This window comes from Amborella trichopoda, chromosome 11 (assembly GCF_054954075.1).
Source record: "Amborella trichopoda isolate Santa Cruz 75 chromosome 11, AtrichopodaSantaCruz75HAP2 v2.0, whole genome shotgun sequence".
NCBI classification, from domain to species: Eukaryota; Viridiplantae; Streptophyta; class Magnoliopsida; order Amborellales; family Amborellaceae; genus Amborella; species Amborella trichopoda.
In genome coordinates, this window is record NC_142346.1 from 48,376,273 (window position 1) to 48,401,732 (window position 25,460).

The 25,460-nt window shown below is 34.5% G+C and overlaps 1 protein-coding gene across 1 annotated transcript; it reads left to right on the forward strand.

Moving 5' to 3' along the window:
- Positions 1–239: 239 nt before the first annotated feature.
- On the forward strand, positions 240–13,969 carry RUS6 (root UVB sensitive protein (Protein of unknown function, DUF647)). The gene is made up of 13 exons (XM_006836860.4): positions 240–794; positions 2,931–3,029; positions 3,348–3,461; positions 3,692–3,763; positions 3,847–3,957; positions 4,056–4,175; positions 5,555–5,656; positions 5,750–5,822; positions 12,391–12,474; positions 12,565–12,629; positions 12,778–12,879; positions 12,967–13,170; positions 13,471–13,969. Exons 1-13 carry the CDS (start codon positions 447–449, stop codon positions 13,522–13,524), a joined length of 1,548 nt encoding a protein of 515 aa, XP_006836923.1. The 5' UTR covers positions 240–446; the 3' UTR covers positions 13,525–13,969.
- Positions 13,970–25,460: the final 11,491 nt, after the last annotated feature.

Below are 25,460 nucleotides of genomic sequence, written 5' to 3' on the forward strand. Positions count from 1 at the left end.
GCACGAAAAGGTTCTCCTCATGTGGCTGGTTGAGCTTCGAGAGGCGAGGAGTCTCTCTCTCTCTAAAAACACGGACACACAATCTCTCTCTAAATTCATTTTCTCTATCCACATTCTCTCTCCTCAAAGTTGGTCCGTTTGGCGGACAACTGGTTGAACAATGTGGCTGGGGCCAGCGATCATTCCGAAGCCGATCTCCCGCCTATAAAATTATCCCCTCTCTCGCCCTACCTGGTTTCAGTAGAGAGAGAAACAAGGTAGAGAGATATAGAGAAACAAGGTAGAGAGATTTCAGAGAGAGAAGGGAACTCTAGGGTCAGGAATTTTCATAAACACTATCAAGTTGTTTCGGTAATCATAGAGCTCCCTCCGTGCTTCTGCAAATTCTAAAGTTTCTTGTACCAAGGGTTTCTCAGAAGAAGAAGCATACGAAGCTATAGAGCGCCATGCCTCCTATCCAGCTGAAGCAATCTCCGGCCTCGACCCAAACCCTGACTGGCTCGAGTCAAGATGCGAGGATGCTGGTTAGAGAGACCATGAGGATCAGTGCAAACCTTGCTTCATCTAGGTCAGCGAACGAGCTTGTCGCTGAGAGTGCTGTGCAACTCGGTGGTAGAGATGAGAGCTCTCTGCAACTTGGTGGCAGAGAGAGCGCGAATGATGTCAGGGTTTTGTGTTGTGAGGAGTTGGATGGGAGGAGGTGGAGGTATGTTGCAGAGCCTGATGGGTCGGGGAGATTTGTCAAGGGTTCGATGCATGCCATTGCTTTGCAAACACCGAGCAATCCAGTCGATGTGAGTGCAGCATTATCTAGTTTATTTCTCTCTCTATCTTCTGCTTTGTCTTCTCAGTTTTCTCGATAATCTTACCATTAGTTTCTGGCCTCGCTCTCTAAAAAGTTCCTATTCGTGTTATCTTTTTTTTTTTGTCAATTTGAACCATTAAATTTCTCTTTCTTTCTCTCTTCTAATTCTGCTCCATCTTTATGTCTCTTTTTGATGGTGTATGAATAATTTTGCATTTTTTTGTTGGATTGATTGAAAGAAATTGAAATCTTTTGAATTGTGACGTTATTTGACTTCTTCTGTGATTTATTTCTAATTTTGTATTTTGGAAGTTTAATTATATTGTTGACTTTTATTGTAATTTATTTGTGTATTGAAAATTTAATTATTATCTCTTTTCTGCATTATCCCTCTTGATTAATTAAGGACTTTGCTTTATCTTCCTTATTCCAATTTCCTTGTACATTCCCTTCTTGAACTTTCAAAATAACACATACACTCCCTCCTTGTCTATCCACCTGTCTACTTTTTGATGTTCGTTTGAGTCTAATAAGTCAATATCCGGCCGGTGTTCATTGATCTTCCCTTTCATTGTTATTTATATCCATTTTTATTGTATTTAGATTTTTCCTTTTATTTACCATCAACTTCTATGTTTAGCAGGGTTGTTCAAATATGAATGAATTTTTTATCTCTTATTTTTGATAAATTTGAAATATCCATTCCCGATAAAAATGGAAAAGTTATTCTTTTGAACCTACTGAATGTATTTTTTCCTTCCTCTTGAGGAAACTGAAGTTTGAGATTTTTCCGGTATTCATGGTGGTTTTACTAGGATCCTTGTTTACATAGGCAATGATATCATGCAGTGATGAGACAGAAATTATTTGAATGAATTGGATGCCAATTTTTTTTCTTTTCTCTTTTTGACAAATGGATTGGATGTCAATGTCGTTTTTGTCTCTAATACTTCTTGTAGGAGCTCAATCTTGGTACTTGGAAACAAGTGATCTTTAATAGGTGAGTAAAGTCTTTATAAATGATAATGTGAGATAACAAATATATTGATAACTTTATATTTATATAACATTAAAAGAAAAAGATAAATTATATTCATGAAGAGGACAACGTAGGCTGTGAAATGCTGACTTGGATTGGTACTGCTGAGCTTGAAATTGGGGTGAGATGTGTTTTGTTTTTTTCTTTTTTTTTTCTCTTTTTTTTTTTTTTGTGGGGGGGGGGGGGGGGGCGGGGTGGTTTGGGAATTTGGGGGCTTAGATGCATATTTTGAAAGGCTCACTTGGATGAGGACTCATCATAGTCTCAATCTTAATCAACTTGATGAGAATGGGTGAGACTTTTTGAGACTTATGGTTGCCTCACTACCAACCCGAGGTATGCCAACTCACAAATTATGATGCACCCTAGTTCTCCGTTTTCTGAAACACTGATTAAACAAATAGACCGGAAAAGAATCAGGCTTTCACTGGTTTGTTCATTAGAAAATAAAAGCATTATAATGAAACAAAAAGTATTCATTATAATGCATATAAGGAATAATCAGAAAATCTTTGGAAGTATGAATTATGTTCGTGCGTATAAATCTCTTAGGATCTATTTGCAATTAGTTCTAAGTGGTCTACATTCCAGCTATCTTCTGAATAGTTCGTTGTGTTTGCAATCCTCACAAACTCCTTGTCGCTAGAAGTGTACCAACTGTTTGACTCCTTTTAGTATTGATTTCAATTTTTTGTCTACTACTCTCGTTTGGACTCCATGTTTTCTCATATTTATCAAGAACTCAATGTGCTAGGGACATGTATTTTCTAGATAATTAGTTTTTGGGAGACCTGGGGCTTGTAGGGCGTCTTTCAAAAAATTGGAAGAGGGCATGGGTGGCAACCTCCATGGAAGCCGTTTCTACCAAACATAAGTCCTTTTTGAGAGGGGTGTGCATGGCCGCCCTCCCAGTTTTTGATTGGTGGAGCTTGGGTCTCTCACTCCGTGAAAGTTTCACCAAACAAACATGCCTGTAAAGTTTATTTTATTTTTTGGTATCCTTGGGACTTGCAAAGATTGAATCATTGTTCTGGATTTTCATATCTTAGTCTCAAAATGAATTCTGAAGGATTTGCTATTTTTCAGGAATTGGTTTCTTTTGTAAGATCCTATGTAGTACCCGAAGGGTTCCCAGACAGTGTGGCTCCTGCATATGTGCCTTATATGACTTGGAGAGCTTTAAAGGTATGTTTGAATTTGTCTGGAGATTTAATTATCATTGTATTTTTTTTCTTAGTAAAATTCCTGCTGAAACAAGATGTTACTTTTCCATTAAATTTTGTTTCTAATTCATACATTTATAATACATGATATTAATGTACATCAAATGCTTGCCGCATTCGTTTCTAGATAATTAGTTTGCATAGAAACTTGGGGCTTATTTGTGAGTTTTAGCATGATTCACTTAATCTTTTCTATTCTGACTTGTTAAATGTTAGAAAACATGCTATACTTTATCTTAAGAGTTCTTTGTCCGTGCTGATCCATTAATGTATGGTGCAGCATTTCTTTGGGGGAGCCATGGGTGTTTTCACAACACGCTCGTTATTGCATTCAGTTGGGGTTTCGGGAAATGGAGCCACTTCTGCTGCTGTTGCTGTTAACTGGGTCCTCAAGGTAGTATGCAGCATGCCCTGTTGGTTTAAAACTTGTATAATTTTCTGCACAAGCCTTGTTTTCAAGTTTGTGTAATAAATAAAAATGCAAGTTGTAGTATGGGAATTTTTAAGCCATCATTGTCTCTACCCAGTCTTCACCTATCTATTTTCTATATCCTAACTCATTACATCTTCTGATGTTGATTTTGATTTCTAATCATAATTTTTTTTAATTCTTGTTATTTTTAGGATGGGGCAGGGCGTGTTGGGAAGATGCTTTTTGCTCGTCAAGGAAAGAAGTTTGACTATGATTTGAAACAGGTAAAAACTAGAACCAGACTTCTAATCTTATGCAATTATTTTCTTATAGAGAATAAAGCATTAAGGTTTGAAGTGCATTGCAGCTTCGCTTTACTGGAGATCTACTTATGGAATTAGGTGCCGGGATAGAATTGGCAACTACTGCAGTGCCCCATCTTTTTCTTCCATTTGCTTGTGTTGCCAATGTAGCAAAGGTTAGAGCCTTTTCCTTTGTATATTTCTGCCTCCTAAGGCTGCAGGCCACCAGAAGAGAATTGCTCTTTTGCCTAATTTTCCCTCTTGTTGTCATTAGAATGTTGCTGCAGTAGCATCAACATCTACGCGTGCTCCAATCTATAAAGCATTTGCTAGAGGAGAGAATATTGGTGATGTGACTGCCAAGGGAGAGTGTGTGGGCAATATTGCTGATCTGGTATGCAGCTGTTTCCCCATACTCTCAAGTAAAATTATTTCTGGCTAAATGATTGTGTTTAGGGCTGCAATTGGGAAGAGGTATTTTATATGTTAAGGTTCACAAGTCGTAAAGATCCTATGGTGGTCAATGGGGTATGGTGTCCTGTGCCTTTTTGCTACTGAGTGGACTTTCAAAACACCAACTGTTTTTAGCCCTATTTTAATAAATTTGGGAAGACACCAAACGCATTAGCTATAAAGAAATATACAAAGTCTTAAGACAATCTCAATTAGACATAAGAAGACATGAAAATGACGGAATCATGGGTGTTAGGGGGCTCAATCACTGCTCTCCATGGAAAGCTTAAGAGTGTGATTTCATAACTATCTTCATGTGCATTCAAGGGTTCAGTCTGTGAAAGGACTCTACAAAGTATAAACCAGACAGATCTGCAACTCCATTAGAAGGAATGTATGTTCTGTTGTAATTAATGGCTTTCTGTAGAGTAAGACCCTCAAGCTTATGTGAACACAAAAGAAATCGTTGGCTTGTTGTGATGCTAATCTTTTTCATAGTGATACTTTTGACGAGTAATAGGGTGCCCACCATCCTTCCCCAGCACCATGAAGAACTTCTTGGATCAAGTAACTCACATTACATTTCATTAAAGTATAACAACTCCTACAAAATTTAATTTATTTGAGCTAACAATTGAAATAATCAAGTAGTTCACTTCAATGTGGACCATTTAGTGCTTAGAAGGCTGAATTGAATTTACACATTGCCTCAATTATGCATGTCTCTTTACGATGGCATGATCTTAACTTGGGTTAATAGTTTTGTGCTTTTAATGCAGAGTTCTGAACTGAATTACAATGGTCTAATAAGGTTGAGGACCTTAAACTTTCCCTTAACCCGTCCCAACCTCGGGTAATGGAGGTGGGTTGCATTAGGTGGGAAGCAAGCGTAAAACTTTGCCATATCTTACCATGAATCCTGAATCTACATTATCTGCCCATGCTAGAAAGTATGACCTTTGATCGAGCAGAATGACAGAACATGATTCGTGTAGCTGATCCTAATTAGTTAGGATAAGGCTTTGATGAAGATGATGATCAGAATTACAAATCTTATTTGCACAATTTATCCATGATTGTATTAACTAGTTTTCCAATATTAGGCTGGCATGTTTTTTAGTGGAAATGGAAGGAATCATTTCCTGGTGTTTGGAACATGAGTAGCGGTTCTCTATTATTTGTTGAATTTTTGTGTCTTAATTATATTGTTGCATATTGGCTTGGTAGTTATATTTGTCATCATAAGGCTGACAACATGTTAAAAAAAAAAAAACTGTGACTGACAAACTGATTTCATTATAAACTTTCTGTCATATGCAGTGTGGGACTGGACTAAGCATCATGATGTCCAAAAGAAATCCTTCCTTGGTGGTTACTTTTGCCCTCCTTTCATGCGGATATGTTTTCAGCTCGTATCAAGAGGTTTGTCCCTGGTACAAACAATGTTTTGTGATGCATTTTCCTCCCATTTGCCGTATTCCTGCTTTTTGCTGACACCTCTTCTTTCTGGATCAGGTGAAATCAGTTGTACTGCAGACATTAAACAAGGCAAGATTCACTGTAGCTGTGGAGACTTTCCTCAAGACAGGTATGTTGAGGCTAGGAACTTGCCTTTGGTCTTGGAGTAAAAAATTGTGGCACATTAAATCCAGTGAATTGTTCATGGCATGACTTTTGATGGAAATACTAAATGCCATATTGGCTGAATTGATTTTATTTATTTATAATGTATTAAATTCAAATTTGTTATTGCATGTTCCCGAAGATAGAATGGGACTAGCTCATTGAGACTGTAAGTGGTGCACATCACAAGTGTTGTCTTTAATATTTTTTTCGAATTTATTGTATCTATTGCTCTGCTCTGTTTTTTATGATAGCTAAGTATGGAATGAGACCTACATCCAAGGTTTTGAGTCTAGGAACTCCTTTGCACTAGACTACAGTCTAAACCCACCACCTCCACATTATTTGGGTTTTCTGTTTGTGTTTCTTAGTTTTTGCTATTTTTGTTTTCTTATAGTTGGTAATCATACTAGATAAGAAGCTAGGGAATTCGAACCTACCTGGATCAAGATATAAAAGTGAACTCTACAGTCCATGCACAATTCTGCATCTAATGATTCACCCGGCTCGGGCCTCGTAGCTTCAAGGAAATGATAACCAGCTGCTAGTCTAATCTTCAGAATTAGGGTTGCACTGGCTTTATACATCTCATGGGGGCTCAAGAAGCAACTTCTATCTGGATGAGAGGTATTGATAGGACGAATTGGACCTTGGAGAGTTGAGGAGAGCTTTTGGCGATATATTTTTTCAAGGGACTGGTGGGTGATGGTAGGGAGTCCCCACCTCTTGCTGCCAAGTTGATTATATTTCTGCCCCACATCCTGGCATTTGGACTGTATTTTGACAGTTAATTGATTACAATTTAGGTGAATGACATCATCAATATGGGCATTTCGTGTCGCAACGATGAAGAGACAGCCAACCTTCTTTTTATCGAGGTGGTGAGCCAGTTTATTATTAACTTGTTTGGTTTCTCATTGGTTACTCTGGTATGTATTGCTGATTTATTTCAAGGGGTTGTTTATCTGGTCCTAACTTGAGAAGCGGGCGGATTCTACAGCAGCCCTGCCTGCTTTTAAGTTCTTTGGGGTAATTGGTGTGACCACGACAGTCACATTTTTTGAGGGTGTGATGGTTGGAAGAGCAGCTCTCTGGGATTGTGTTGGAGATCAGCCATCACGTGGGCTCTGGTGAGGCCTAAGCTTTGGGGATTCAGAGTGAGACTATTATTTGCTGCACAAGTTGGAAAGTGGTTATACTTGACCAGTCACTATCAACTGGCCATGCCCCCTCTTTGGTGTTTCCTGAGCAAGGATTCCTGAAGCTTTTAATTTGATGATGATTCGCATGAGATTTCTAGTCCGCCGTGGGGGGAGGGGGTGCAATTTCTTTTATATCTGTGCCCTTTAGGCATTTGTGACTCTTCACATACTATGGCTCTCCTTACTGGTCTCAAATTCTGCTCCCTTGGGACAGATATGGTGATAGAGGCAGATAGCTATAATGCTATTTGGCGGGCAAGGGAGGAAACAACATAATCATTGCAACATTGGGGGATCTTTTTTGAGATTTTTTTAGTTGTGTTGTCCCATCTCTTTCTCTTTTTGTTGTGTCCCTAGAGAGTAGAATGATATGGCAAATGCTATTGCCATCAGTGATACAACAAAAACTAATATCGGTAAGGTGTTCTTGGCTTCTATGTGCATTTTAAAAGACCTGACAGTGATATCTCAATTTCCACGAAACTCTTGGCCTCCCTAAAAACATGTGCTGGATGCATGAGAATTGTTTTCATCCATCTTTAATTTAGCTACTTATAGTTTTCTACCTATTTAGTGATCTAAGATTCTACAGAAGTACAAATCAATCTAGATTTGGATCAGAGATTTACCTGATGCAATTCAAGGTTCCTGGGTAATGTCTAAGAATAACCAGAATACCTAGTTGCCAACCCTTGCATCGACAATCAAAATGGCTGATGGTCTTTAAGAAGCATGGTTAAATGCTAGCAATTACTGCTGTAGAAGAACCTGACAACTAAAGGGAGGAGCTGTGTTTTATTGCGGTTCCTTAAATCACTGTTTCATGGTCACAGACCTTGAATTAGTGTTACATGGATACTGGCACAAGTGTCGGTTTATACAAGTCTAAAGATGTGTTATGTGTAGTACTTTGGTCTAAAAAGCCGATACAGTTGGACTCACCCGTGTGATTATTATTTTAAATTATGCTTTTTAGCATATATAAGATAATTAAGCTTTCTGTGCTACTTAACAAATGGATGAGGAGGACATTCTTAAAAAAAACAAAAAAACAAATGGATGAGGAAGTGGAGTAGAGGATGATATGCCAAAATGGCTTGAGTTCTAACCTTGAATTGAGTTCCTTCACAATATTGTAACTGTTTTTCATATAGGTAGGTGTCTTCAAGTGTTGACATGTGTCAAAGTGTCAACACATGTCGTCATGCGATACCAACCAAAAAGTGAAGTGTTGTGGTGCCGTTGTGATGAAGTAGATTTATCATATATAGGTTTTTTAGAAGTAATATGGAAATGGAAATGTTTGGCCCCTCTTTAATGTGATCTTCTTGATGGCAATGTTACAACGACATTCACCTTTTGATTGGTGTCGCTTTTCGATATACGTTGACACTTTGAAATGTGTCAACACTTGAGGACACTTGGCTGTATAGAAAACAAACAAAATTGTGGAAGGGCTCATTGCAATGTTTGAACTCAAACTATTTTGACATATTGTCTTCTACTCTACCACCTTGATGTCCATTTATTATGGTATAAGAAAGAAATTATATTTTATATATTATGAAATATAATATTTATTTATAAATAGTAATTGTACGACGTTTTTAGCTATTATAGTCTTTTTTGAGTGAAGTGCTAGACTCACTTAACACTTAAACATGAGTGTCCTTGTAACACTGCTTGAAGGTTAGAGGAGGCTGGAGGGAATCCTGCAACTTACCTTTTGTGGGACTCATAGGCTCAAGACCCCTCATGTAGATGGTTGGACACTTTGAGGCCCTTGCCATGGACCATCTTTAAAGTAATGGGGTCTAAAGCCTAATATGCGCTTAAAGCACTAGGAGGTGGAGGAAACCATCAGCCATCTTTCTTTACATACTCCTGTCTGCAGAATTTGGAAATATTCCCAAACTCATTTGAGGTTAGTAGAAGGGCTTATGGTATGCTTGTCATAGACGTGGTCGAAAGTGGACTATTGCTTTAAAAGATGTACCCTTTGGTTGGCTTCCAGGGTGTTTGGAAGAAAGATATCACATGATCTTGAAAGGACTTCCTTTTGGTTGCTTGAGACAGGGAACTCATAATGGACTCTGTTTTCTTTCAATGTTTGAAAACTCAGGGTGAGTTTGCTTAGACTCCCCTAGTTACTCGGACTTCGTGCCCTGCCGATCATTGAATGCTTCCTAACTCGAGGTAGTCGTTTTTTGTTGATTCTGCATCAAAAACACCTATTGGAGCCCTAGTTTGGTCCATGATTTTTTTTTTCAAGATCTATCCACTAGATAGATAAAGTTTCAGAAAAAAGGAATCAAATTTGATAGATTGAGTTGAGGATCCTGACCAAGGTTTTGCCCAATTTTGAAAACTTGTATCTTCATTGTAATGGGTGGTAGATATTCAATGAAATTTGATCCCTAAGCCTATTTTGGATTCTTTGTCCAATCATAGGCTTATTTCTCCTAAGAAAAACAAAATATTGCATGTTTGAGATTTTAATTTTGGATTGATTGTTCATTCTAAATTTTTAAGAGCTCAGATATCCAGGATTCGAACTCAAAACCCAGAATTGGTTTGGTGGTTTCTATTGGCTTGTTGAGGTAGCTTTGACATGAATAGGAGCCATCGATTTGCATCAAGTGCGAAGATCGTGGAACAAGATTAATTTCAGCAATTACAACCTAATATCATCAAATTAGTACCATTTTCCATTTTCCATCTTTCATATACTTCTTCTTGTTTATTATTTTTCTTAATTTTTACCCTTCTGTATTTTTGGTATTTTTTCTTTTTTTCAGCTATTTTAGGCCCTTTTCAAGTTGTGTGCGGACACAGGTGAGAGTCGACTTGGCCTTGCCGTTAACTTGGCCAGGTCAAGGGCCAAGTTCATTTTCCATCCTTTATATATCACTTTTTGTTCTTTATCATTTTTCTTATTTTTTCGGGATTTTTCCTTTATTTCCATCTTGTCCGCAGACTTGGGTGAGTCGACTTGGCCTCACCCGGTAACTTAGCCAGGCCAAGGCCTGAGTTCTGTGGCTGAGCCGAGTAGTAAATCACTTCCTAGAGGGTTGGTCATCAAAGAATATTTTGGCTTGAAAGCCAATACTTTGATTGTTGAACAAGTTCTGATGCATGTATTGCGTCCACCTACACCATGGCTTATTCTCGACCCATGAGACCCCATCATGATTCCATTGGTGAGCCTTGATGCCTTCTTTTGAACCTTGAAAGAAGGCAGAGAAGTCAACAATCCTCGAGTTCAGAAATTGGTGCATAGCAACTCATAACCTATTTTAGTTTTTAGCTAGTATCGCGTCAAACTTAGTGTTGTTTTCCTCATTACAAAACCTTGATGACACTGAAGGGAGTTGCTCACTGCGTTTTGCCCCTCTAAATTTCACAAAACTTGGTCACAGGATGCAGATTGTGGAAACAACTACATGCTCCATAGCATGTTCAAACCAGAATTGCTGGGATCTCCTAATCTAGGTGGGATTGCCCACTCTGAAATCTCGCTCGCTCCGGTACTCCAAGAAAGGGATCTTCAAGTGATATTGATTTTTAAATTTTGGGATGTCGGTCCCCACTGTTGGGGATCTCAACCCCCACCTTAAAGATCAATATAACGACCAAATTGATAATTTCCCTTATTTATAGCCACCTCAATGCAACTATACATTTAATATAGTTGCATTGCTTGCTAGTTATAAATACAGTTATCCCTACTTTAAAGAGTATATATAATCTAGAATATAGATACTCCTAGACTATATATACTCTTTAAGGTGGGGAGCAAGATCCCCAAAACACTTGGAATTGAGATCCTTAACATTTAGGGATCTCTATCCCTAAGGCATGCCTTGTATGGGCGACGCTTCCAACCATAGAGATCTTCTAGCCTTTCAAAGCCTAGATCTCGATCCCAATGCCGCTTCCGATCCCAACAACTATGGTTCAACCCTATTGCAAAGAGGCATAGGTAAAAATGTATTTCCTCTTTTACTATTTATTAACAAAATTCTCTTCAAGGCTGCCTAGTGAAAGTTTGTAGGCTCATTGGGAATACTTTCATGTAAAACTGTGGGTGGGGATCCTTTGTTTTGTTTTTTTTTTTTTGGGATCGAAGACAATTTTTACCCCAAATGCATTCATTGCTATTCATAATCATTCACAAGGAATTTAGTTTGACATTTTTTGAGTGGTGTGCCCAACAAGGCATGCTTTACTGAGACAGATCCAGCATATTGATTTGTAATTTTGTATCCTAGGGCTATCTTCTTGCACCTTTTTCGGATACATGTTAGGCATGCACTCAAATGAAAGGGCCATGAAACTAGACAATGATCAGATGTTCCAGTTATAGTACTTTGTACATGGTGGAAATGACATCTCTTAGAAAGAAAAATGACACGCCTTTTAAGATAGTATCAAATCTAGACCGTTTAACTAAAATAGATAGTGTAGAATGTTGCAACGTTATTTCTACAAGTAAGGTTGCAACCTTAGATAAATCACACCTTCTTAGAATGTTTTTCTGTAGAAATTTGTTTGCATAGTAAGGCTTTTTTTTTCAGTTAAGAAATTTTAGACAGCATTGCATGTTGCAATATCTGCCATTAATTACATAGCTGGTATTTCCAGTTATGTAATTGTTGAATGTTTACTTATGTGATTGACACGACCAACCCAAGGTCAATTAGTCATTTCCATTAGTCAATTTCTTGAGAAAATCATGCTAATTGGGCATAGACATGCTTGCTGATGTTTTGGTTGACTCTTATGGGCGTGCTGTGCTTTCTGAACACTTGAAGTTTGATAGCTTGAGCTATTTAATATTTACCATTTTTGGGATAAGAGTATGTTAATGAATAATTTGGGCATATTGGTTGTGAGCATGCTTACTAATTTTTTTTCTTTATGAGTGATTACAAATATGTTGACATCAAAGGATTGGATGATGCCTACTACTATATGCCAAAGATGTCAGTGAAGACATGCAAGAAAAACACTTCACACTTTAGTACGAGGTCTATTTATTCTGGGATTCCACATAGATTTGAACCTGGGTTAAATGTTTGTTTGATCGAGGCTGCACTGGTATTTTAAAAGTATAATTAGTCTTGGTTTTACAATTGAACTTCATAGATCAACTTTGAGTTCTGTTGGCATGAGTTCCTTTTCAATGCTCTTGCTACGAGGGAAATATTCTTTATCTATCTATATGTATATATATTTCTTTTTCTCTCAGATTTTTCTCTATTTTTGCTCATATAATTATGTCATATTTGGAGTGGCCTCTAATATCTCTTTCTTACTACAATCTTGTAGGACATGTTCCCTCATTGCAAGAAGGGAATTCAAAGGAAACTTTATTTGATCCCCCTTGGTCAAAAGGGAGGCCTGTTGTCTTAGGTACAAATTTTACCACCACTTGTATGTAATTTCTGAATGTTCTCTACATTTTTGTTGTTTGATTGGAGGCTCCAATCTATTCTTTTGCAGGATCAAGATTTAGGGATGCATTTCAGGATCCAGCTTCATATTTAGCGATTCAGCCTCTATTTGAGGTAATCTAAATACTCTTGTTCCGTTCTCATCTAGGTCCACCTTACCAAAAAGCAGTTGCAGTTTCTCCGTTTTTTTGAAGAATATAACTAAATTATCAGTTTAAAACCATTATGCATCATCTAAAAAATTTCATTACTTATATTACAGAAAGAGAGATACCTTGTGACATACAATCCTTCAAAAGGTAATGTGTATGCATTGCTCAAGGACCAAGCAAATTCAGATGACATACTGAAAGCTGCTTTCCATGTGAGTTTTCTTTTGTGTATTATTATGCATAGGAAGCTTTTAGTAAAAGGTATTCTCTTCAGGATGCTAAACTCCTGGGTGCTACAGGCTCATGTGCTTTTGCATCTAATCCACTCGTCAAGCAAGAATGGATCTTGGAAAAAGAATGATGATTCCATACGAACAAACGTAGATGGTCCCTTGGTGACCAATTCCCCTCTTTCAACCTTGGATTTCGAGGCTCACATTGCAGAGACTTGCAGAATAGTTTCGACTTCCTATGGACTCTTCAAGAGGAAAGCGGCAGAGCAGGTTAGTGGTTGTTCAACTAAGAGGGAAGGAGCGTGGTCGTTTTGTATACTCTCTCTTTTTGGGTACTTCAGTGGTAGGATTCGAGCTTGGGACATAGTGTTGCAGTCATCTACAATCTACACCTCAGATGATAATGCCCAAGTCTAAGTCCAAAAAAAAAGAAAAAAAGTAAAAAAAAGAAACGAGTATTTATTTATTAAGTGCCTTTTTCTCTTTATTTTGTTTTGATGGGATGCTTGGGTATTCACAATTTTGTTTCTCTTTTTCACATATTGCCTCTAGTAATTGTGTCATCAACAGGGATGGAAGATGTCGGAATCACTCCTAAATCCTGGTCGAGCTCGTTTAACTTAATCCTAAATTAAAGATGAAGTGTAAGAGCTCAGAGATGGAGTTTTTGGTGATGGAGTTTCCATAATGCTTGGATGCTGCCCATTATTCGGCATGAAACATTATAGAGCAGCTAATTGAATGCAGTGGAACTGTCCCTTGATGCTGGAACCAGATGCATGAAGGGCATCTCAACTGCCTATTATTTCCTACTCATCAAAGTGATGGGGTTTTAATTCATCTGTAAATCTGTATAGTGCATTCTTTTACTTTTCAAGTTAAGTAGAATGTTGGTCGCACATTGAGTGAGAAATGAGTTGTTTTGCCCGCCGATGTAATTTGTAATCTGAATGTGCTGTGGTCATAGGATTGTGTATGTAGTTGATTTTGACAGTCTGCTTTATGGACTATCCAATTTTGAAATTTTGGAGTAATAGGTGGAATATATAGTTGTAATGCTTGTTATTCATCTCCAAATTACTCATTTATTGTATTATGCATTCAGTTTCTTTGAGATCATGGACTGCCATGTGGAACTTTGGAACTGGAAAGTTAGTATGTTGCAGGGTCTTGCAGTAGAAAAAGCAAATGATATCCCTGTTGGAGTTGCATTGACCAGATGATGCGTGTGAGATACATCTCTGTCATTGTCATTGCCATTGCTATTTGTTGCTATTGAGGTTAGGTTGGTTTTGTCCCCTTGTTCAATCTTGTGATAGAAACAATATTTCATAAGAACGTCAACAGCTGTAAAGTAGGTAGGCATACATCTGGTACGTATTTAAAATGATACCCTTTAAAGTGGTTGAATCTACTGTTGAATTGGTTGTTCATGTCCGGAATTGATGATTTAAGAGGTAAAATTGAAAGTTCTACAATGAATATGTTTCTTTTTTTGATAATTCTAAAATGGTATTCCCTCAAAAAGAGATAATTCTCAAATGGTTTTATTCTCACACACTTTACACTACAAGGTCTACCATTTGTATACAGGAAATCTTTGCGACCGTGGGATTGGGAGTTTATGCTAGTGTAGGAGCTTCCATCTTTCTTAGGCATTTTTGTACTCTTTTAGTCATATAAACTTTATTCCCCGTTCATATTAGATTGAAGATGATCTCTTGGTAAATTAGTTCTGATGCATATTAAATGTGAATTGGAGTGTACTTCTTTCTCCTCAAACAAACGTCTTAGGGTCACTATCACTAGTAATTCCATGACCTCCTTGTTTTACCTTTGCCTTAAAGCTTTCTTAGCCTTCTCCTTGTCAGCCATGGATACTTATCTGTGTGCTTTACCTAGAGATGCTGTATTTAATCAAGAGTTTTATCTTGCATGCGATTAAATATCTACAGCTTGCATACTGCTATAAACCTGGCTTATATGTCTAGCCAATATTGGCCGTTTGTTTATGAAAACTTCACATTTTGATCAAGAAAATTGGTGTTGAGTTGTCTGAGGTGCTGACCACTTGCGAATTTGAGCCCCATATGATTGAGTCTCTTCTTCCTGGAATCTAATTTAGTAAGGATCAGTGTTTAGAAAAATCAGAGACTAGGATCAGGACCCTCCTGTGTTGGCAAGTCCAGAGGCAAAGCCATGGATTCGCCCCCATTCTCCCCCTAACCCTGGGTTTTTTGTTCAAAGATCACCGATCCAACTCTGAGTAGCCTGAGTCAGACCTGGTGACTCTGGTTGGGAACCTGGATAGTCCCAGCCCCAGCCCATATTTTTAAACCCTGAATAGGATTAAAGCCCTTAGCCCTGTTTATGTCATTCTTATTGTGTATATATCCGCATTCATATTTGTTCTTTGAGCACAGTGGGATGTACAATTTCGTCAAAGAAATCATCATTACTTGTCAGAAAGCGGTGGTGTAAGATAATAAAGAGAGAAAATGATAATACATGCGCTTTGATGATTACTGGTTGCATGATAAAGCATAACATTTCTAGGTTCTGCTATGTATTGTTTGGACTTGTTTCATTAGCATTGAGGATGCGATTTGGTTTAGGTCTTGATCTATTGGGTTGTCTGTTGAAACCCTGTTTTCCTTAGGATGACCTATTCACTTTAGTCCAGTGGCACAAGGGAGAATACCCTGCCACTTGGAGGGTTACTCTCACGTTTGCAGAAGTTTGTTACTAAAACACGTACTTGGGCTCGGATTTGCTAGGGTCCCTAGCTTGAGTCTACTGGTGCACCTTGGTTGAGTCTCAACAAGATGCCGCCAAGTCTCTGCCAAAATAACACAGTGGGTTTGGGACCATGTAAACCTTCTTGAGGTGTTTGAACCAGAACCAGGACCTTGTCTGGTCCGAACCACTTGGGTGCGTGTGAGCCCTAGTCCTCGAGTTTCTAATCACTGATATTATTTATTTACTTCGCGAGGTTAGCACAATGGCTGATATTAGCTAAATCAGGCCTAACTAGTGATTGGAGGAGACTATGGTACTCTTTTGACAGTGTTGTATTGGAGTCTTTTTTTATTTGATAATTTTCAATAGAAGTTCGCCTTATGAAATGTCTCTTCTTCATTGACAGCATGCATATGGATCCTGGGTTTGCTTTTGATTAGAGAACCCACATTTTGGTGAAGAGAAATATTACTCGGAAATGCTGTGAGTATATCAATAAGGAAAAAGCTTATATAAGGTTGCAACCTTAAAATGTAGAATTATAGATGCATTTCAAATCTATCGGAAAAAGTTGTTTTAATGTTGGAAAACCCTCTAATTGATTATCGCGACATCGAGATGTATGAATATGAAAACAAAGAAAATTTGAGTCTCAGAAATAGTGCATCTTGCAACACATTATATAGACCGTCTATTTTCAAGATTTTCATATGTTTATAAATCTACTTGATTTTAACCTTTTTTGAAGTTTTAAATTTTATAAGTAGATATAAAATATATTTTCAAATAATCCTTATAAGTTTTTACACCAAAATTACTTGATATGATAAAATTTGGGGGTGCTCTTTAATTGTATTGTTTAATTGTATTGTTTAAGGTTGCAACCTTATAGAAACCACACCCATACATACAGGATTAAGATAAAATTTTATTTTTATTTTAAATTTTTAAAATTGCTAGTCTAAATTGAAGGATATAAAAGGTAAATCTATTCTTGGACTTTTGTCCTTGTAACTAGGTTAAGATTTACTCAAAATTGTCTCCAATCACTTAATTTTCTATCCTCCATTGAAGTCATGAAATATTTACATATTACTTTCTTTTCATACTTAAATTAATAAATTTATTACTTGAAAAATAAATTGTATTAGTTAAAACTTTCAATTTGCAAACAATAATAGATTATTGTGGCTGTGCATTGCACAAATTTCAGTATTTCACTTAGGAGGGGCACACCCATGCTTCTCTGTGCTATATAGCTTTATTGATAATCCAATGTTCCCTGATTTTCATACCAAGATAGGAGGTGCATTGTATATGGGCTATGGTCTATGGTACTCCATGAGGACATCCACCTTCCATTCCAGATGCACCATATTAGTGACTTATATTAATAATTAGTGACAAAAGTTACAAAGAAGAATAAACCTAAGGCAATTATTGGAAGTTTTCTGAAAATTTCTTTAGATAGAATAATAAAATACGGATTATTTTTCTTAAAAAAATTGAGGTTTCATTGAAGTTATTTTGAAATCACGCCTTTTAAAACATTATTTAGATCATAGTATGCGTGTTCAAAATCTAAAATTATGGCTTTAAGTTAGCATATCCTATATAGGTTTGTATTGGAAAAATTGACAAAAGATTTTCATATAATAAGGGATTGTATACTATAAAACCATTTATTTATTTACAAGGAAGTCACAATGACTTTTAACCATTGGATGTGAAATCCAATAAATGAAAATTTCACAGCATTGGAGAATTTTTGTTTTCGATTTTGTGCCCAAACAAGATCACATCTTCAACCAACCAATTTCAAATCTAAGAGTCGATGATGACTGTGAATTCCTTGTATCCAAAGTAAATAATCTAGTTACTTTCTTAACTACAAGAAACCATAATTTAAAATGGAACTGCTTATTTGGTAGTTGTTCTCGGAGCCGAAATAGAATTATAGAATTTCTATGTGCGAAACAGGGTATATTTCCATATGTCATTTTAGGCGAGAGATTTGATAGCTTGGCCATTTGGAATTTGCATGGTCTGTTATGGAGATGGTTTGCGCATGGAGGAATTGTGAAACTCTTAATTTCACACAATATTTTTCAGTTTTTTTGGGAAACAATTTTGCCCCCAAATGGCTTGATTTGGAGGGGTTTCAGATTTTCAATCCTCTTTTGCTAGGGTCAATCCCCTTTTGCAAGGCAGATCAGATGAATTCTTTAACTATGAATGCTTCCCTCTCTCTCTCTCTCTCTCTCTCTCTCAATTCTTTGACCATAAAAGCTCTTCTCTCTGAATTATTATTTAATTACTATGAAAGCAATTATCTCTCTCTCTCCCTGAATTCTTTAACCATGTAAGCTACTCTCTCTCTCTTTCTTTAGCCATGAAAGCTACTCTCTCTCTCATTTCTTTTGCCAGGTATGCTTCTCTCTCTCTCTCTCTTATACACACAACATACTTGCCATAGTAATACGTTTGCAAATCATGTGATACTAAATTGTCCTTTATTATACTTAGCTTCCTTTATTATGCCTTGCATGCTTTATTATAACTAATTGTGAGAACTGAGAGGTTCCTTTTGTTAGCTGGCTTTTAGATTTTAGTAGCTGTGCTACACACTATTAAAATAAAATAATAGGAAGTTAATTATGGTTGCTATAAACAAATCCTTGTTATGGAAACATCAATTAGTGCTCTATGCTTACCTATATGTTCTTTTTGTTCACTTTCTTTTCATTTTGATTATGGGAAATATTTTTTTCTTTTTTCACTTATATAATTATGTGACAAGAGACTGTTTATTTTGATTGGATAGCTGAGAGTGAGTCATAAACAATATAATAAGGTAGTAGTTGCTCTGTATATTATACCATAATTAATATGTGATATTGTTATAAGTTTACTACTGACTGTCCTATCAAGATTGGATCACTAAGTATCTATAGAAATAATAGTGTGTGGAGACACATGGGAAGCTCCCATTTTAGTTAGAATTAAAAAAAACTACATAAAACCATCATTTATTTTTAGTACAAGAAGGTCGCTATCACTCTTGCCCAGCATATTTAAATCTGGTAGTTGTAAATATGTCATTAACTAGACTCAATGTTCAAAACAAATTCTTATTGGTGACACACTCAAGGCCATCAAATTTGATGTTTAATGGCTAGGAGTAATTGTGAAACATTAAGTGATCTAAATATGAGATCATTATAAATTTTGAGCCACCTACCTCAATCTCTCTCACAACCATTGATCTTTTACCTCCGGTGCTCATTGTAGTAGATTAAGCAACCATCATTATTCGTCAACCTTAAACCTTAGGTTTTTGTCTTTGGTTCCCTTCATAAGTAGATTAAGCAACCATAATCTCTCATTATACTTCTAGTAGGCATAGATCTCTATATCTCCTATAGTAGATTAAGACACACTCCTCCCCCCTCTCTCTTTTGCTCTTTCTCAAATTTAAATGATCGATGAAGTTTCTGTGACGCCTAAGCTTTATGAAAACAAAATAGAGCCTCACCTCAAATCCTCTTTTGTAAATCACTTTTGGCAATGGAAATCTCTATGATGGATCTAAAATCAGTTTTTAATGCCGACAATAATATTGAAACTCAAAAAAAATAGTACAAATCTTGCAAATCAATGAACACTTACTTTTAGAGTAAAATGGATAGTCTAGAAAATTTATTACAACATACATTATATTTAGAGCTTAAAATCCTGATTTTTTACACAACCATAATGTTCACTATGAGATAATCGATGTAAAGGTTTTTCAATGAGGTACGAGGTGAGGATTTACTTTAACCCTATCAAACTATTTTCCAACATGTTATGTGGGGTACACATTTTTTTACCATTTTTATTTATATTGTACCACTACCTATTGTGGCCCCACTTAAATTCCCAAATGCCTACAATTTCCTTTCAGGCTTTCATTGAGCAGCTGACTTTTTATTTATTTACTGTGCAGTAAAATTCCTTTTGGAAGCAAAAGGTAAAATAAATTTTCCTAGTACCGCAAAGTGTATTCCAGACTTGCCTTCAATCTAATAACGTTGAAAAGACAAAAATATTTTAACAGTGTTTCGAAATAGGCGATAACTGCCCAAGTTCCCGTTTCAGTTGAATAGAGACTCGAAAGATATTTTTCTAAATGAGTGATTTGATTGAGGTTATGAACATTGATAAAGAATAACAATAACAATAGAATAAGATTCGTGTAGCTGGCTTAAATAGTTGAGATAAACTTTAAATGATAATTATAATGATTATTTTTTCAAAAAAAAAATTTGCCGAGTTTTTTTAAGAATTAAACGTACTCAGTTTTTGAAAAAGACGCGAGTTAGACTTGGATGATCGAGTCAATAGGGACCAATAGAGTGTCAGTTATGAGTTACGAGTCCAAGTTAGATATGTGGGGTTTCTAAACATTGCATAACAATGGAAGAGGTGCCCATGAAGTGTTAAAGAAAACACTCTATGAGAGAGAGAGGCGTATTTGTTGAGAATGCTTAATCCTGTTTTAAGATATTGTTGGGCCAATGAGTCTTACATGTGAGGTTGCAATCTTCAAAAATTATATTAGGGCTATTTGTTTGAATCCAATTTTTAATTACACACTTTTTTTTATTGTAATGAACAATCACAAAATATTAAAATTTGAAAACACAAACTAGAAAGTGTTTTTTAATTCAATTAATATAGGCCATTCATTTCAATGAGATGCTTAAATCCAAAGCTTGGAAGTTGGAAGGATCATTTTCCTTTCCAAATTTTTTCAGATAGCTTTCTTATCATTAGATTAATAATGTTAAAAAAAAGAAAAAAAATGATTTTGAATTTATAGTAGTCTAGATTTTGAAATTTACCAAATGAATGGTCTAGATTTATTGTTCGAGGAGGCTCATTTGACTATATATAGGATACAAATTGAATTTCATTATTTTAGGATTGATTGTTGGGGCGAAAAGAGTTGTATAATATGTGGAAAAAACTAAAAATAGTTGGACAACTATAATGAATAGTAATATAGGTGGAATATGAGCCGTCATATTTTTATCATGTGGTTTAGAATGTATATCACTATATGAATTTTAATATTTTTTTGAGCAATCAGATTATAATGAAATTTTAGATGTGTGTACTAAAAAATAGGGCGCACAATTAAAACATATATAAAAAATATTTTCAAAAATATAAAATGACCGAAATACCTCTAAAAATTTTGGGGGTTATTTGGTCATTTTATATTATTGAAAATAATTTTTTTATATTTTATATGGTGAGCAATAATGTTCGGTATATACATCCAAAATTTCATCTTAATCAGATTTATAGGGAAAAATTAAATTTTAAATAGTAATTTATATTTTGAACCACTTGATGAAGATCTGACTGTTGGGATTCTACCTATAGTAATATAGGTGGAATGAGAGCCGTCAGATCTTCATCATGTGATTCAAAATACATATTACTATATGAATTTTAACATTTTTTCTAGAAATCGAATCATAATGAAATTTTAGACATATATACTAAAAAAATAAGGCGCATAATTAAAAAATATTTTTCAAAATATAAAATGTTTGAAATACCCCTAAAAGTGATAGGGGTAATTTGGTCATTTTAAATGATTGAAAATAATGTTTTTATATTTTAATATGGTGCAAAATAGAGTTATGTATACACACCTAAAATTTCATCTTAATCAGACTTATATAAAAGAAACTTAAAATTCATGTGGTAATATGTATTGTGAACCACATGATGATGAAGATCTGACGGCTGGGATTACACTTATTGCTACTAATTATAGCTGCCGAGTTATTCTAATGTTATATATATATATATATATATATATATATATATATATATATATAGAAGATACTACAAAACGCTTATAGGCGAAAAACAACAGTGATTTTGCCTATCCTCATCACCGTCCAAAGTTCATCACACGGTCACGATTGTTCGGTAATTTTTTATTTTTAATTTTTTTTATATAAATCAAAATCATCTAAAATTTGGAGTGCGTGTTTATAAAAAATAGGCGAATCTACAAAAAATATCAAAAAAATATTTTACATGAAATAAATTGACTAAAATACCCCGAAAAATTTTAGGGTTATTTTGATCAATTTGTTTGTTGAATTAATATTTTTTATATTTTTATTAGGTGAGCCTCACTAAGATGTAAAAACACTCCAAATTTCAGATTATTCTGATTTGTGAAAAAAAAATGAAAAATAAAATACTACCAGACAATCATGATTATACGATAAACTTTGGACGGTGATGAGAGTAGGAGAAATCACTGTTTATTTTCACCTATAGGTGTTGGAAAGACTTATATATATATATATATATATATATATATATATATATATATATATATATATATATATATATATATATATATATATGGGTGTGGTTTCCATAAGGTTGCAACTTTAAACAATCCAATTAAAGTGCACCTTCAAATTTTTGATCATAATATATAATTTTGAGGTAAAATATTCTTAGGATTATGTCAAAATCTTTTTTCATATCTACGTATAAAATTTTAAACTCCAAAAATGGTTAAAATTAAGTAGATTTATAAACATATGAAAATTTAAAAAATGGATGGTCTAGATAATGTGTTATAAGACACACTATTTCTGGGTCTCAAAATCATTTTTTCTTTCATAATCTTACATCTCGATGTCGAGATGCTCAATTAGAGGGTTTTTAAACATTAAAATAATATTTTTCGATAGATTTTTGAGGTGCATCCATAGTTATACATTTTAAGGTTGCAACCTTATATAAACTTTTTCCAATATATATATATATATATATATATATATATATATATATATATATATATATATATAAAAGTAATGATCATATGAGATCCTCTCACACCCATGTGTGTAGGACCCCAAAGGATCACCATTAAAAATGACACATATCTCAAGAAAAATTATCATATGGGTGTGGGACCGATCCTTTGGGTTCCTACACACATTAGTGTGGGAGGGTCTCATTGGATCATTACTATATATATATATATATATATATATGAAAAACAGTACAAAACACCTATAGGTGAAGTTCTACAGTACTTCACCTATGGCTTTATCACAGTTCAAAGTTTATTACACGGTCACAGATGTATGATAGTGTTTGACTTTTAATATTTGTTTTACAAATCATAATGATATGAAATTTTGTAGGTGTGTGTGCCTCAGTGAGATGCACATGAAGAAAATATTAAAACAAATAATTTGAATAAAAAAAATATGCAATATACTGTTATAAACATTTAGGGATAATTTCATCATTTTATTTTATGACTATTATTTTTTTAATATTTTATTTTGGTGCGTCTTGGTCATATGTTTAGATAAATCTGATTCGTAAAATAATTATAGAAATTCAAATATTACTGGACAATTGTGACCATGTGATGAACTTTGGACAATAATGAGGTGTAGGTGAAGTACTGTAGAACTTCACCTATAAGCGTTTTGTAGATGCTTCATATATATATATATATATATATGGGCAATGATTTCATGCAACCGTTGTATAGTAATACAATACAACAACCTTAAAAAACTAGCTTATAGTCATTTGTTTGATCCAAATTTTGAAATATATATTATTTTCATTCTAATGAACTATCACAAAAAAGGAAAATTTGAAAACACAACTTAAAAAGTAGTTTTTTTAGCCCAATTGACACATGCAGTCAATTTTGGTGAGATTCCTAGATCTAGGTCTTAAAAGGATTTTCTCATTTCAAATTTTTTTGGATGGCATTATTATCATTAGATGAACAATGTTAAAAAAGGAAAAAATGATTTTGAGTTTATAAAGGCTAAGATCTTGAAATTCACAAAATGAATGGTCTAGATTCGTTTTTGGAATGGACTCATTTTGACCATATCTAGGGTTCAAATTGAAATTTTGTATTGTTTTGTGATTGATTATTGAGATGAAAAGAATGTGTGTGCAAAATTTGGAGTCATACAAATACCACAACACATGGTTTTCTAGAAGTGTCGTTGCATTATACTATGATATAACCGTTGCATTAGATCATTGCTCATATATATATATATATATATGAGCACTCTTACGGTTTAAATTTTAAAATAGGTAGTTATAAGAGTGTCATTGACTAGGCATAAAGTTCCAAAAAAAAAAAGGACATGGTTTCTATGTTTCCATGTAGAAATGAGTCACCTCTTAAAAACCTTTTTTTAAGATGGATTTTTTTACCTAAATTTTAAGAACATTTAATCTCTAACATGAAGATCATGAATATGAAAACATAAATAAATTTTGAAAACTAAAAATAATAATTCTCTTAAGAAAAAATTTGGACTGCTAGTTTTGATTATTTTTAGATGGACCGCCAATTTGCATCCATCTATAAGCTGGATGTTGTATACCTCAAGGACTGCAAATGTAGTAATGTGGTCTCTACCGCGTGAAATAATTTTTCAAAAAAAAATCTTAGACTTTGTGACTCATCCTATCCAATTTGATATCTAATGAGTAGGAATAGTTGTGACGGCTTTGTAATAAAGATAAATACTCTATATATATATATATATATATATATATATATATATATATATATATATATGTGTGTGTGTGTGTGTGTGTGTGTGTGTATGTGTGTGTGTGGAGAGAATGATTTTTTGAACAACCAAAAGAAAGAAAATAATATGTAATGATCCTAAAATTTAAAAAAAAAAAAGAAAAAAAGAAGAAAATAAACTTTTAATAAGTGATGGTTCATATGAGCATGATGGTCCTTAGGGACTGTTACTATTTTCAAAAGCTTTTGATTTAATGTTTTTGCTGCCTTGCCACGTTTTTTAGTGGACGTGAGCTTTAAACGTTCGGGTGTAATATAATTGTTACACCTCATGTATGAGGTGTAACTTAATAAAATAAAATAATAAGGTATCTTAAGAATTTAAATAGGAGAGGCGAGGACTCCCATCTTAAATTTTTTTTGAGATCTTTCTCTCTCTAGTCGAAACGCAGTGAGTTTTTGCTCTCTCTAGCCGAATTTTTATCGGAAGCTTCCTCTCAAATATTTTAGGTAAGTGACTTCATTATCTTGAAAAATTATCCGTTCTTTTTAAAAATGAAATGAAATAATTACTTCTGCTTATTATCATGAATTTTAGGCACGATAAATTTTATGCGTAAGCGACCTCATTATTTTGAAAAATAATCTTTTTAATAAAATTATGATATTAGAAATTTTAAATGCTGTAAATTATTAGAAATAAATTTATTTTTTTATTTTTCTTGTCTATTGTTAGAAAATTTTAGAAATAAAATTATTAGAAATAAGTGTGATAGTTCTGCTTTTACTAAAATTGTGAAATTTCTTTCTACTGTTTTTTAATAGTTAGACATTGTAAAATTCATATGCAAATGACTGCCTTATTATCTGAAAACTGATATTTTTGCAATTGATTATAGCATTGTCTGTGAAATGTTTATTTACGAATTAACATCACATAAATTGTGATAATTTCGTATTCTTGAATTTCTATAAGAATTTTTCTATGCATATTAGATTGGTAATTATGCTAAAATGTCTTTACGAACTGCTACCTTTCTAAATTTGAGCCCAAAATATTTGATTGGTTATTTTTGAGATGTTATTGAAAGTGACTGTTACTAATGGTTTTAGTAAAATTCATATTAATGATTTCAGTGATATATTGAGTACATGATATTGCGGCTTTCGAATGTTTAAAGAGATCTAAAAATACTTTAAGTATGTTAGT